We start from the raw sequence: 15,354 nt of genomic DNA on the forward strand, positions 1-15,354 counted from the left end.
TTCTAGCGTGCTCAGGTGGTCTCACCCTGTTGATATCGGCAACCAGCGCGCCCTCTTTGGGGGTGAAGACCCGCTGGTTGTTGGCCCTCATTCGACTCTGGATGGTGAAGAGCAGCACCTCCAGATTGCCCTTCTCCTGAAACCTGTTGGACAGCAGATCCACTTAGGGAGAACTTTTCTTCTCTGGGTCATGTTAGCTATCTGCTAGCGATATCATAAATATCCATGAGTGGGTGAGTTGTCACATTGTGGGAAGGGTAAATAAAAAGAGAATACAGCAAATTCTTTTCAACTTATATTCAATAGAATATGCTGCAAATACAAGATATTTAACGTTCCCAAAGGAAAAAACTTGGGTTATTTTTTGCAAATTTGAGCTCATTTGGAATGAGTTTCAAAAAAAGCTGGCACAAGTGGCAAAAAAGAGTGAGAAAGTTGAGGAATGCTCTTATTTGGAACATCCCACAGGTGAACAGGCTAATTGGGAACAGGTGGGTGCCATGATTGGGTATAAAAGCAGCTTCCATGAAATGCTCAGTCGTTCACAAACAAGGACGGGGTCGAGGGTCACCACTTTGTCGACAAATGCCTGAGCAAATTGTTGAACAACAACATTTCTCAACAAGGAATTTAGGGATTTCACCATCGACGCTCCGTAATATCATCAAAAGGTGCAGAGAATGTGGAGAAATCACTGCACGTAAGCCATGATATTACACACCTTCCATCCCTCAGGTGGTACTGCATCAAAAAGCCACATCAGTGTGTAAAGGATATCACCACATGGGCTCAGGAACAGTTCAGAAACCCACTGTCAGTAACTACAGTTTGTCGCTACATCTGTAAGTGCAAGTTAAAACTCTACTATGCAAAGCCAAAGCCATTTATCAACAACACCCAGAAACGCCGCCGGCTTCGCTGGGCCCGAGCTCATCTAAGATGGACTGATGCAAAGTGGGAAAGTGTTCTGTGGTCTGACGAGTCAACATTTCAAATTGTTTTTGGAAACTGTGGACGTCGTGTCCTCCGGACCAAAGAGGAAAAGAACCATGGGGATTGTTCTCGGGTGAAAGTGTAAAAGGCAGCATGTGTGATGGTATGGGGGTGTATTAGTGGCCAAGACATGGGTAACTTACACATGTGTGATGGTATGGGGGTGTATTAGTGGTCAAGACATGGGTAACTTACACATCTGTGAAGGCACCATTAATGCTGAAAGGTACATACAGGTTTTGGAGCAACATATGTTGCCATCCAAGCAACGTTACCATGGACGCCCCTGCTTATTTCAGCAAGACAATGCCAAGCCACGTGTTACAACAGCGTGGCTTCATAGTAAAAGAGTGCAGGTACTACACTGGCCTGCCTGTAGTCCAGACCTGTCTCCCATTGAAAATATGAAGGCTAAAATATGAGAAGGGAGACTGTTGAACAACTTAAGCTGTACATCAAGCAATCCACTTCCAAAATGTGTCTCCTCACTTCCCAAACCTTTACTGAGTGTTGTTAAAAGGAAAGGCCATGTAACACACTGGTAAAAATGCCCCCGTGACAACTTTTTTGCAATGTGTTGCTGCCATTAAATTCTAAGTTCATGATTATTTGCAAAAAAAAAACAAAGTTTGTCAGTGTGAAGATGAAATATGTTGTCTTTGCAGTCTATTCAATTGAATATAAGTTGAAAAGGATTTGTTGTATTCTCTTTTTATTTAGCATTTACACAACATGACAACTTCACTGCTTTGGCTTTTGTACTTTCCAAACAATTTTTCGTTAAAATAAAAATGAATACTTTAATATCTGCTTGGCTTACGATTTCAAAGCAAGTTATTCATCAACTTGTAAAAATGACAATAGATATTTTTCATTATGGTGTTTTTTAAATGAATTGTTTTAAAGTCAAATTCCGGCGACTGAGCTGCAGGGTTTTTACCGTAAAATCTACAGGGTTTTTTTAATTTTTTTTACAATGATTTACTGTAAATAGATAAACGGTACCACAGTTTTATGGTAAAAAAAAAAAACTGGCAATTCAGTTGCCAGAATTAAAAAAAACAAACAGTGGTACTGTTTTTCCATTTCCAGTAATGTGCTGTAAAAACCACCGTACATTTTAGCTGCCAGGTTTTTGCTGTAAAAAAACAGTAGTACTGTTTTTCCATTTACTGTAATATATTGTTAAAAAAAACACTGCATATTTTACAGTATAATTCTGGTGACTGGGTTGCTAATTTTTTACTGTAAAATCTACAGATTTTGTTTTTTACAGTGTACGTAAAAAGAATATATATATAATAATCAAATGCATAATAATTTATATATTATTTGCTGTTACAAGCAGTCCTCTGAGGGCAAGCATGAGATTTGGCCCTCAATGAAAACAGTTTGACAAAATGTTGGCTACCAAATTAGCTAAAAAGATAAGTGCAAAAATTTGCTAAAAAAAGTTAGCATGCAGCAGCAAATTTTTTTGCTAATTCCAACGCTATCGAAGAACAAAATGTGTGAACAAAATTCTGGCGACTAAGCTGCCAGGTCTTTGCTGTAAAAAAACAGTAGTACTTTTTTTTCCATATACCGTAATATGCTGTTAAAAAAACAATGTATATTTTACAGTAAAATTCTGGTGACTGAGTTGCAAAATGTTTTACTGTAAAATCTACCGATTTAGTTTTTTACAGTGTACGTAAAAAATATATACATAAAAATCCATGAAAACAGTTTGACAAAATGTTGGCTACAAAATGAGCTAAAAAAATAAGTGCAAAAATTAGCTTAAAAAAAAGTTAGCAAATGCTAGTGTTAGCATGCAGAGGCAACATGTTTTGCTAATTCCAACGCTATCGAAGAACAAAATGTGTGAACAAAATTCTGGCGACTAAGCTGCCAGGTTTTTGCTGTAAAAAAAACAGTAGTACTTTTTTTTCCATATACCGTAATATGCTGTTAAAAAAACACTGTATATTTTACAGTAAAATTCTGGTGACTGAGTTGCTAATTTTTTACTGTAAAATCTACCGATTTACTTTTTTACAGTGTACGTAAAAAAAAAATATATAAAAATAAATGAAAACAGTTTGACAAAATGTTGGCTACAAAATGAGCTAAAAAATAAGTGCAAAAATTAGCTAAAAAAAAGTTAGCAAATGCTAGTGTTAGCATGCAGCGGCAACATTTTTTGCTAATTCCAACGCTATCGAAGAACAAAATGTGTGAACAAAATTCTGGCGACTAAGCTGCCAGGTATTTGCTGTAAAAAAACAGTAGTACTTTTTTTCCATATACCGTAATATGCTGTTAAAAAAACACTGTATATTTTACAGTAAAATTCTGGTGACTGAGTTGCTAATTTTTTACTGTAAAATCCATTGATTTCGTTTTTCGCAGAGTATGTAAAAGAAAAAAAAAATATATATATATACATATATATATTTTTTTATATATATATATATATATATATATATATATATATATATATATATATATATATATATAATAATCAAATTCATAATAATTTATATATTATTTGCTGTTACAGGCAGTCCTCTGAGGGCAGGCATGAGATTTGGCCCTCAATGAAAACAGTTTGACAAAATGTTGGCTACCAAATTAGCTAAAAAAATAAGTGCAAAAATTTGCTAAAAAAAAGTTAGCATGTAGCAGCAACATTTTTTGCTAATTCCAACGCTATCGAAGAACAAAATGTGTGAACAAAATTCTGGCGACTAAGCTGCCAGGTTTTTGCTGTAAAAAAACAGTAGTACTTTTTTTCCATATACCGTAATATGCTGTTAAAAAAACACTGTATATTTTACAGTAAAATTCTGGTGACTGAGTTGCTAATTTTTTACTGTAAAATCCATTGATTTTGTTTTTCGCAGAGTATGTAAAATAAAAATAAAATATATATATATATATATTTATATATATATATATATATATATATATATATATATATATATATATATATATATATATATATATATATATATATATATATATATATATATATATATAATAATCAATTGCATAATAATTTATATATTATTTGCTGTTACAAGCAGTCCTCTGAGGGCAGGCATGAGATTTGGCCCTCAATGAAAACAGTTTGACAAAATGTTGGCTACCAAATTAGCTAAAAAAATAAGTGCAAAAATTTGCTAAAAAAAAGTTAGCATGTAGCAGCAACATTTTTTGCTAATTCCAACGCTATCGAAGAACAAAATGTGTGAACAAAATTCTGGCGACTAAGCTGCCAGGTTTTTGCTGGAAAAAAGTACTTTTTTTTCCATATACCGTAATATTCTGTTAAAAAAACACTGTATATTTTACAGTAAAATTCTGGTGACTGAGTTGCTAATTTTTTACTGTAAAATCTACCGATTTAGTTTTTTACAGTGTACTTAAAAAAAATATATATAAAAATCAATGAAAACAGTTTGACAAAATGTTGGCTACAAAATGAGCTAAAAAATAAGTGCAAAAATTAGCTAAAAAAAAGTTAGCAAATGCTAGTGTTAGCATGCAGAGGCAACATTTTTTCGCTAATTCCAACGCGATCGAAGAACAAAATGTGTGAACAAAATTCTGGTGACTAAGCTGCCAGGTATTTGCTGTAAAAAAACAGTAGTACTTTTTTTTCCATATACCGTAATATGCTGTTAAAAAAATAGTTTATTTTACAGTAAAATTCTGGTGACTGAGTTGCTAATTTTTTACTGTAAAATCTACCGATTTAGTTTTTTACAGTGTACGTAAAAAATATATATATAAAAACCAATGAAAACAGTTTGACAAAATGTTGGCTACAAAATGAGCTAAAAAATGAGTGCAAAAATTAGCTAAAAAAAAGTTAGCAAATGCTAGTGTTAGCATGCAGCGGCAACATTTTTTGCTAATTCCAACGCTATCGAAGAACAAAATGTGCACGTTTTCCCTGCCCGATCATGTAATGGTTAGTAAAAATGTAAACAGTCCTAGCGTTCCATTCCGTGACAAATAGCGTATCCTGGTATTGGCCAACAAAGCGCTAACGCGGGACTTACTTGGGCGGCTTCTCCACGGTTCTGTACGTGTTGAAGGCTTGAAGCTGATGCTGAACGCCCGACAGCGAGTTAGCCAGTTTGCGGTTGTTGAGCACGCCGATGGTCTGCTCGATCCACGCCAGCAAGTCAGAGGCTAACGTCTCGTACTTGTCGATCATCTTCTCCGTCTCGATGGCGTGATCCAGGGCCTGGCGGGCGGAGGATTCAGGAATTTAGGAAGGAACCTCCGGAGAAGGAGGACGGTCTTCCTGGCTTACCTTCCCAACCCTCTTGCCCTCCACGGCCAGCTGCTTCATCTTGGAGAAGTAATGGTAGAAGGCCACCACGTACGTGATGATGGACTTCTCGTCCGGGTTCTCGGTGAACACATCTACAGAGCCCGTCAGTCCGGACAGAGAACGCTCGGAACGTTTACTTTTGGATTTTTGTCCGGCTTACCTTCTGGGTCCAACAGTTTGGTCACGCCGAGTTGTTTCTCTGCCACGTTGAAGGCATTCTGGAGATTGTGCGTCGGATTGGACCTCTTCAGACTGTTGAAGTCCACCAGATCTGGTCTAGGAGCGCAAGACAATGCTTAGCACAAACTTAGCTCGGTAGCCGGCAAAGTCCGGCTCAGCTTACTGGTGTTTGTGGATGAGAGCGTTGAAGGCCATGCCGTCTTTCCAGCTGGTGGTGAAGTTTGTGATGTTGACGTTGGGATAGCTGCAAAAAAGACCAAAAAAAAACCTAGCGTCAAAGCTAGCTTTTCTCTTTAGCAGAGAATCTGAATCAAATAAAAAATGACTTTCTCTCCAAGCTCTTTCTTTTGTGCAATTTGAGCGTAGTATTTCAGTGAATTAGTTAGCTTAGGTTTAGCTAGCTAACCTAACCAAATGCGGAATAAAAAAGTAAATAAAAGTTCTTAGAGAAGCTAAGCTAGGTTTTGTTGTCATGCTACCAATTAACTAATAGCGTTATTGTAAATGTGAATCTATAACCAGCTAGCATAGCCGTAAACTGGAAACAAAGTGAAATAGCTTTAAGTTTCTTGTTTTTAGTCTAACTAATTATAAATTATGCATTCCAAAATTTTACACACAAATGTATACCAAAGAAACTCGGGAGAGAAATATAAAAAATAAGAACTAGCTATTTGCTAGCTTAACTATTGCTTGAAACATTTATTCTTTTATGTTTTTTTTTTAGAATTTAGCCATCCTAACTAATGAAAGCTAATCTAACAGAACATCAACGCTATCTTTTCTCTCTAAACATTTTTTTAACAAGCAAATCTGTTAAAATGAAATGATAGCTTTCCAACTTTACTTCCTCTCCAAGGTTTTTAATTCGGGCAATTTTTAGCGTAGTATTTCAGAGATAGATGTTGGATAATTTGCTAGCTTAGCTTTAGCTCGCTAAGATAGCTATGCGGAATAAAAAGCTCGATACAAGTTCAGAAGCCAAGCTATGTTTTATTCTTGTACCACTTATTAGCTATTAGCTTTATTGCAAATGTGAAGCTATTACCAGCTAGCATAGCCTCGAGTTCTCAAAAGTTAACATGGTTATACAGAAGCCAAGCTAGGTTTAACTAATGGCGTTATTGTAAATGTGAATCTATTACCAGCTAGCATAGCCGTAAACTGGAAACAAGGTGAAATAGCTTCAAGTTTCTTGTTTTTAGTCTAACTAATTATAAATTATGCATTCTAAAATTTTACACAAAAATGTATAACCAAGAAACTCGGGAGAGAAATATAAAAAATAAGAACTAGCTATTTGCTAGCTTGACTAATGCTCGAAACATTTAGTATTTTATGTTTTTTTTTTTTAGAATTTAGCTATCCTAACTAATGTAAGCTAATCTAACAGAGCATCAACGCTATCTTTTCTCTCTAAATAACACTTTTTTAACAAGCAAACCTGTTCAACTGACACGATAGAAAAGCTTTCTAAGTAAACTTTCTCTCCCAACTTATTTCAGTGAATTGGTTAGCTTAGGTTAAGCTAGCTAACCTAGCTAAATGTGGAATAAAAAAAGTAGATAAAAGTTCTTATATACAGAAGCCAAGCTAGGTTTTGTTGTCATACTACCAATTAACTAAGAGCGTTATTGTAAATGTGAATCTATAACCAGCTAGCATAGCCGTAAACTGGAAACAAAGTGAAATAGCTTCAAGTTTCTTGTTTTTAGTCTAACTAATTATAAATTATGCATACTAAAATTTTACACGCAAATGTATGCCAAAGAAACTCGGGAGAGAAATATAAAAAATAAGAACTAGCTATTTGCTAGCTTGACTAATGCTCGAAACATTTAGTATTTTATGTTTTTTTTTTAGAATTTAGCTATCCTAACTAATGAAAGCTAATCTAACAGAGCATCAACGCTATCTTTTCTCTCTAAATAACACTTTTTTAACAAGCAAACCTGTTCAAATGACACGATAGAAAAGCTTTCTAAGTAAACTTTCTCTCCCAGCTTATTTCAGTGAATTAGTTAGCTTAGGTTAAGCTAGCTAACCTAGCTAAATGCGGAATAAAAAAGTAGATAAAAGTTCTTATGGTTATACAGAAGCCAAGCTAGGTTTTGTTGTCATACTACCAATTAACTAATAGCGTTATTGTAAATGTGAATCTATAACCAGCTAGCATAGCCGTAAACTAGAAACAAAGTGAAATAGCTTCAAGTTTCTTGTTTTTAGTCTAACTAATTATAAATTATGCATTCCAAAATTTTACACACAAATGTATACCAAAGAAACTCGGGAGAGAAATATAAAAAATAAGAAATAGCTATTTGCTAGCTTAACTAATGCTCGAAACATTTATTCTTTTATGTTTTGTTTTTTTTAGAATTTATCTATCCTAACTAACGAAAGCTAATCTAACAGAGCATCAACGCTATCTTTTCTCTCTAAATAACACTTTTTTAACAAGCAAACCTGTTCAACTGACACGATAGAAAAGCTTTCTAAGTAAACTTTCTCTCCCAACTTATTTCAGTGAATTGGTTAGCTTAGGTTAAGCTAGCTAACCTAGCTAAATGTGGAATAAAAAAAGTAGATAAAAGTTCTTATATACAGAAGCCAAGCTAGGTTTTGTTGTCATACTACCAATTAACTAAGAGCGTTATTGTAAATGTGAATCTATAACCAGCTAGCATAGCCGTAAACTGGAAACAAAGTGAAATAGCTTCAAGTTTCTTGTTTTTAGTCTAACTAATTATAAATTATGCATACTAAAATTTTACACGCAAATGTATGCCAAAGAAACTCGGGAGAGAAATATAAAAAATAAGAACTAGCTATTTGCTAGCTTGACTAATGCTCGAAACATTTAGTATTTTATGTTTTTTTTTTAGAATTTAGCTATCCTAACTAATGAAAGCTAATCTAACAGAGCATCAACGCTATCTTTTCTCTCTAAATAACACTTTTTTAACAAGCAAACCTGTTCAAATGACACGATAGAAAAGCTTTCTAAGTAAACTTTCTCTCCCAGCTTATTTCAGTGAATTAGTTAGCTTAGGTTAAGCTAGCTAACCTAGCTAAATGCGGAATAAAAAAGTAGATAAAAGTTCTTATGGTTATACAGAAGCCAAGCTAGGTTTTGTTGTCATACTACCAATTAACTAACAGCGTTATTGTAAATGTGAATCTATTACCAGCTAGCATAGCCGTAAACTGGAAACAAAGTGAAATAGCTTCAAGTTTCTTGTTTTTAGTCTAACTAATTATAAATTATGCATTCCAAAATTTTACACACAAATGTATACCAAAGAAACTCGGGAGAGAAATATAAAAAATAAGAAATAGCTATTTGCTAGCTTAACTAATGCTCGAAACATTTATTCTTTTATGTTTTGTTTTTTTTAGAATTTATCTATCCTAACTAACGAAAGCTAATCTAACAGAGCATCAACGCTATCTTTTCTCTCTAAATAACACTTTTTTAACAAGCAAACCTGTTCAACTGACACGATAGAAAAGCTTTCTAAGTAAACTTTCTCTCCCAACTTATTTCAGTGAATTGGTTAGCTTAGGTTAAGCTAGCTAACCTAGCTAAATGTGGAATAAAAAAAGTAGATAAAAGTTCTTATATACAGAAGCCAAGCTAGGTTTTGTTGTCATACTACCAATTAACTAAGAGCGTTATTGTAAATGTGAATCTATAACCAGCTAGCATAGCCGTAAACTGGAAACAAAGTGAAATAGCTTCAAGTTTCTTGTTTTTAGTCTAACTAATTATAAATTATGCATACTAAAATTTTACACGCAAATGTATGCCAAAGAAACTCGGGAGAGAAATATAAAAAATAAGAACTAGCTATTTGCTAGCTTGACTAATGCTCGAAACATTTAGTATTTTATGTTTTTTTTTTAGAATTTAGCTATCCTAACTAATGAAAGCTAATCTAACAGAGCATCAACGCTATCTTTTCTCTCTAAATAACACTTTTTTAACAAGCAAACCTGTTCAAATGACACGATAGAAAAGCTTTCTAAGTAAACTTTCTCTCCCAGCTTATTTCAGTGAATTAGTTAGCTTAGGTTAAGCTAGCTAACCTAGCTAAATGCGGAATAAAAAAGTAGATAAAAGTTCTTATGGTTATACAGAAGCCAAGCTAGGTTTTGTTGTCATACTACCAATTAACTAATAGCGTTATTGTAAATGTGAATCTATTACCAGCTAGCATAGCCGTAAACTGGAAACAAAGTGAAATAGCTTCAAGTTTCTTGTTTTTAGTCTAACTAATTATAAATTATGCATTCCAAAATTTTACACACAAATGTATACCAAAGAAACTCGGGAGAGAAATATAAAAAATAAGAAATAGCTATTTGCTAGCTTAACTAATGCTCGAAACATTTATTCTTTTATGTTTTGTTTTTTTTAGAATTTATCTATCCTAACTAACGAAAGCTAATCTAACAGAGCATCAACGCTATCTTTTCTCTCTAAATAACACTTTTTTAACAAGCAAACCTGTTCAAATGACACGATAGAAAAGCTTTCTAAGTAAACTTTCTCTCCCAGCTTATTTCAGTGAATTAGTTAGCTTAGGTTAAGCTAGCTAACCTAGCTAAATGCGGAATAAAAAAGTAGATAAGTTCTTAAAAGTTAACATGGTTATACAGAAGCCAAGCTAGGTTTTGTTGTCATACTACCAATTAACTAACAGCGTTATTGTAAATGTGAATCTATAACCAGCTAGCATAGCCGTAAACTGGAAACAAAGTGAAATAGCTTTAAGTTTCTTGTTTTCAGTCTAACTAATTATAAATTATGCATTCCAAAATTTTACACAAAAATGTACACCAAAGAAACTCGGGAGAGAAATATAAAAAATAAGAACTAGCTATTTGCTAGCTTGACTAATGCTCGAAACATTTAGTATTTTTTTTTTTTTTTTTAGAATTTAGCTATCCTAACTAATGAAAGCTAATCTAACAGAGCATCAACGCTATCTTTTCTCTCTAAACATTTTTTTAACAAGCAAATCTGTTCAAATGAAATGATAGCTTTCCAACTTTACTTCCTCTCCAAGGTTTTTAATTTGGGCAATTTTTAGCATAGTATTTCAGAGATAGATGTTGGATAATTTGCTAGCTTAGCTTTAGCTCGTTAAGATAGCTATGCGGAATAAAAAGCTTGATACAAGTTCAGAAGCCAAGCTATGTTTTATTCTTGTACCACTTATTAGCTATTAGCTTTACTGCAAATGTGAAGCTATTACCAGCTAGCATAGCCTCGAGTTCTCAAAAGTTAACATGGTTATACAGAAGCCAAGCTAGGTTTAACTAATGGCGTTATTATAAATGTGAATCTATAACCAGCTAGCATAGCCGTAAACTGGAAACAAAGTGAAATAGCTTCAAGTTTCTTGTTTTCAGTCTAACTAATTATAAATTATGCATACTAAAACACAAATCCTATTTTGACAAAAATGAAAAACCTCCCTAAATGTGGACATGCTTGATTTCCATTGGACACTGATGACATCATACAAGTTATTAAATGTAAAACAGACCATTAAAAAATGGGATATTTTTTCAGAACGCTTTGATATCAATGACAAGCTTAGCTAAACTGACCCTGCAGTTTTCATCTGACACCACAGAAGAAGAGCATCTTTGGCCGAGCGGGTTTCCTTCTGGTCCTCCTGGCCCGTCTCCACGACGATGTCCTGGATCTGAGGACGAGGATGAGGAGCAGCCGGGATGGTAAATAAACCAACTACAGATGTTTGTGTTAAATTATACAAAACACAAACCCGGTCAAGTTGTCACGTTGTGTAAATGCTCAAGAAAACGAGAATACAACAAATCCTTTTCTATTTGGAACATCCCACAGGTGAACGGGCTAATTGGGAACAGGTGGGCGCCATGATTGGGTATAAAAGCAGCTTCCATGAAATGCTCAGTCATTCACCAACAAGGACGGGGCGAGGGTCACCACTTGTTAACAAATGCCTGAGCAAATTGTTGATTTCACCATCTACGCTCCGTAATATCATCAAAAGGTTCAGAGAATGTGGAGAAATCACTGCACGTAAGCCATGATATTACACACCTTCCATCCCTCAGGCGGTACTGCATCAAAAAGCCACATCAGTGTGTAAAGGATATCACCACATGGGCTCAGGAACACGTCAGAAAAACCACTGTCAGTAACTACAGTTGGTCGCTACGTCTGTAAGTGCAAGTTAAAACTCTCCTATGCTAGGGATGATGTTTGATAAGGAATTATCGAGTTGGAGCCTATTATCGAATCCTCTTATCGAACCGATTCCTTATCGATTCTCTTATGGAGTCCAGATAGGTTGTTGTATATGGAAAAAAACACACAATATTTGGTTTAACAAAAGCTCACTTTTATTATATAAGAAAAAAATAAAATCTAATAAATAAATAAATATTGACTGTTACCCACCTAAAAAAATAAAATAAAATAAATAAATATTGACTGTTGTTACCCAAAGTATATTAAGTGGGATTTTTCAGAGAAACAAATATATACAGTAACACAAAAACAAGCTGTCTCTGTGATCACTATAGGTGTATAAATAATAATATAGTGTTAAATAAAATCAGTCCCTTGGGCACAAAACTGAAAATAATACAGCTCTCCAAAAAGTGCACTTCTGCTGCTATTGGAACATAACTGTTTGTTATGATGCTTTGACATTTTTGCACTTTATTTCTTTATTGAAAGAAAATTCTATGAAGAGAAAAGTTGTTTGCAAATGTGCTTATAATGCTAAAAAATGAAAAGTTAAAGCTAATAAAAGAAATACACTTTATTGAGTTAACATTATTTCTTTATGGGGGAAAAATGTTATGAGCTAGAGAATATAACAACTACACTACCCAGCATGCAACGGGAGTGACGAGCATGCGCGGTAGCCCCGAAAAGTGTTGTTGCATGTTGCCACGCTGTGAAAGTAAACGTCAAGAACTCAGCCTACACGCCTCGTCTGCATTATTTATAATTAGACAGACAACACATCTACAGTGTGATTTTGTAACGTTTACAAGGAAAGAAAAACAAAAGTGTTAAAAAGGGAGACGTGTTGTATATATATGTATGTGCTGCGGTGGTTTTAAGAAGGTGCGTTGCTAGCCTGGTTGCTATGTTTCCGGTTGGTGGTAAAAGTGTCGGTCATGTGTTTTACCCTGCTAAAATCTCTCAGTAAAGTTATTCGATGGATTATAGCTTTTGTTTTGAACTTTAATACACCTTGGAGCGCTTTTTCCCGTCCATTGTTTTTCCTGCTTTCGCTATCTGCGCCTAATGACTGAGCTACGTGACGTCATTTCTTGTGATGTCACACGGAGCATTTCTGGTCGGGACGGGATTCGAATAAAGAATCAACTCTTTTCCTTTACTATAGTGGTCTCGATAACGGGTACCGGTTCTCAAAAAGGGATTCGAGTCCGAGGACTCGGTTCTTTTCTTATCAAACAACCGGGAAAACCGGTTTCGAGTATCATCCCTCTACTATGCAAAGCCAAAGCCATTTATCAACAACACCCAGAGACGCCGCCGGCTTCGCTGGGCCTGAGCTCATCCAAGATGGACTGATGCAAAGTGGAAACATGTTCTGTGGTCTGACGAGTCCACATTTCAAATTGTTTTTGGAAACTGTGGACGTGGTGTCCTCCGGACCAAAGAGGAAAAGAACCATCCGGATTGTTCTAGGGTGAAAGTGTAAAAGGCAGCATGTGTGATGGTATGGGGGTGTATTAGTGGCCAAGACATGGGTAACTTACACATCTGTGAAGGCACCATTAATGCTGAAAGGTACATACAGCTTTTGGAGCAACATATGTTGTTATCATGGACGCCCCTGCTTATTTCAGCAAGACGATGCCAAGCCAGGTGTTACAACAGCGTGGCTTCATAGTAAAAGAGTGTGGGTACTAGACTGGCCTGCCTGTAGTCCAGACATTGAAAATGTGTGGCGCATTATGAAGCCTAAAATAGCAGAAGGGAGACTGTTGAACAACTTAAGCTGTACATCAAGCAAGAATGGGAAAGAATTCCACTTCCAAAATGTGTCTCCTCACTTCCCAAACCTTTACTGAGTGTTGTTAAAAGGAAAGGCCATGTAACACACTGGTAAAAATGCCCCTATGACAACTTTTTTGCAAGTTAATGATTATTTGCAAATAAAAACGAAGTTTCTCAGTGTGAACATGAAATATCTTGTCTTTGCAGTCTATTCAATTGAATATAAGTTCAAAAGGATTTGTTGTATTCTATTTTTATTTACCATTTACACAACGTGACAACTTCACTGCTTTTGTAAAACAAGTTATTTGTGCAGGCACAAAGGAAGAAAGTGTGACGTGTCACTTCCTGTCACAATTAGAGCGCTCACGTGACGCCTCCTCAGAGAAGACTAAATTTAGCGCGACAAAAGTCGACTCTTTGTTACGAGTGAATAATGCAGACGGCCATTTTGTTTGAAGCCAAAATAGCCTGGTAGCTGTCAAAGAAACAACAAAGGTAAGGAGAAAGGAGCCAACCTGGAAGCGGAGGATGATGGTCCAGATGAGGCCCAGGATGAGGCGATGGTTCCCGTCCACGATGTCGTGAGAGCCCATATTCTCCAAGTGGACTCTCTGCTCCTTGAGGAACTGCAAGGCCTTGTCCACGTTCTCCAGGCAGTGGATCCTCATTCTCCCCTTGGTGGGTTTAGGCTGAGCACAAACAATAAAGATGTACTGAAGCTGCACTGATGCACTGTTACCACAACAACAAAACTGAAACTTTAAAGTAAAAAAAACAACTTATTTTACAACAATAAAGTCTTAATGCTATGAGAAAAATGTAATATTTTTTTTGGTAATTTTAACAATAAAAAAAACATAATTAGAAAAAAAATTATATAATATCAAAGAAATAAGTAACAAGAGGAAAAAGGAGTAGTTTTCAGGAAAAAAAATAGTTTAGTATTTTTTTTTTTATTTTTTTTTAAGATGTAATTTTACAAGAATGACATTAAAAAACATTTGAAAATTCAAATTTAGATAGAAAAAAGTTATTTTAGTAAAACGGATTTGGTCGTTTTACAAAAATAAAAATAAAATAATGGGGGGAGATAAATTGGAGTTTAAAATTATAAGATTAAAAATAAACATTATTGTAAGACAATTAAGTCTAAGACAAAAATAAAATTTTAAGATGAGATGTTTTTGTTTTTTTTAAAGTTAACATTTTAAGTCAATAAAGTCATAATGTTATGAGACAAAAGTAACATCCACTGAAAGAAATGTCATAGTTAAGGTTGACAAAGAGCTAAAAAATATATTTTTTAATATTAATTTAAAAAATATAGCAAAGAAAAAAATTCTAAATTTCCGAAGAATTAAGTTGTACAAATTAATACAAAAAATAAAGTCAGATTTTAAACAATAGTCAAGAAGAAAGTCGGAATCCTACAAAAATTTATGAATATAACATGAATAAACTAAAAAATGTTTTACAAAATGTAATTGTAATATGAAAAATTATCTTTTTTTTTTACTTTTTGAGAAGTTAAGTCCTATTTCAAACAAACAATAAAGATGTACTGAAACTGCACTGATGCACTGTTACAACAACAACAAAACTGCGACTTTAACGTTAAAAAAACAACTTATTTTACAACAATAAAGTCTTAATGCTATGAGAAAAATTTAATTTTTTTTTTTGTAATTTTAACAAGAAAAAAACAATTAGAAAAAAAATTATATAATTTCAAAGAAATAAGTAACAAGAGGAAAAAGGAGTAGTTTTCAGGAAAAAAAATTGTTTAGGATTTTTTTTATTTTTTTAAGAT

General features: G+C 34.3%; 1 protein-coding gene across 4 annotated transcripts in view; it reads right to left on the minus strand.

The window, feature by feature from the left end:
• sptb (spectrin, beta, erythrocytic) overlaps window positions 1-15,354 on the minus strand; it is a 118,319-nt gene that overhangs the window by 66,893 nt on the left and 36,072 nt on the right. For all 4 annotated transcript variants that reach the window (XM_062040952.1, XM_062040954.1, XM_062040953.1 and 1 more), the window contains 7 exons: window positions 14,060-14,233; window positions 11,123-11,220; window positions 5,667-5,747; window positions 5,484-5,599; window positions 5,303-5,415; window positions 5,046-5,233; window positions 26-143 (listed from right to left, as the gene is read on the minus strand). In XM_062040952.1, the coding sequence (XP_061896936.1) occupies window positions 26-143; window positions 5,046-5,233; window positions 5,303-5,415; window positions 5,484-5,599; window positions 5,667-5,747; window positions 11,123-11,220; window positions 14,060-14,233 (888 nt within the window). The remainder of the gene's footprint in view (window positions 1-25; window positions 144-5,045; window positions 5,234-5,302; window positions 5,416-5,483; window positions 5,600-5,666; window positions 5,748-11,122; window positions 11,221-14,059; window positions 14,234-15,354) is intronic.

The sequence above is a fragment of the Entelurus aequoreus genome, linkage group LG03 (genome assembly GCF_033978785.1).
Source record: "Entelurus aequoreus isolate RoL-2023_Sb linkage group LG03, RoL_Eaeq_v1.1, whole genome shotgun sequence".
Lineage (NCBI taxonomy): Eukaryota > Metazoa > Chordata > Actinopteri > Syngnathiformes > Syngnathidae > Entelurus > Entelurus aequoreus.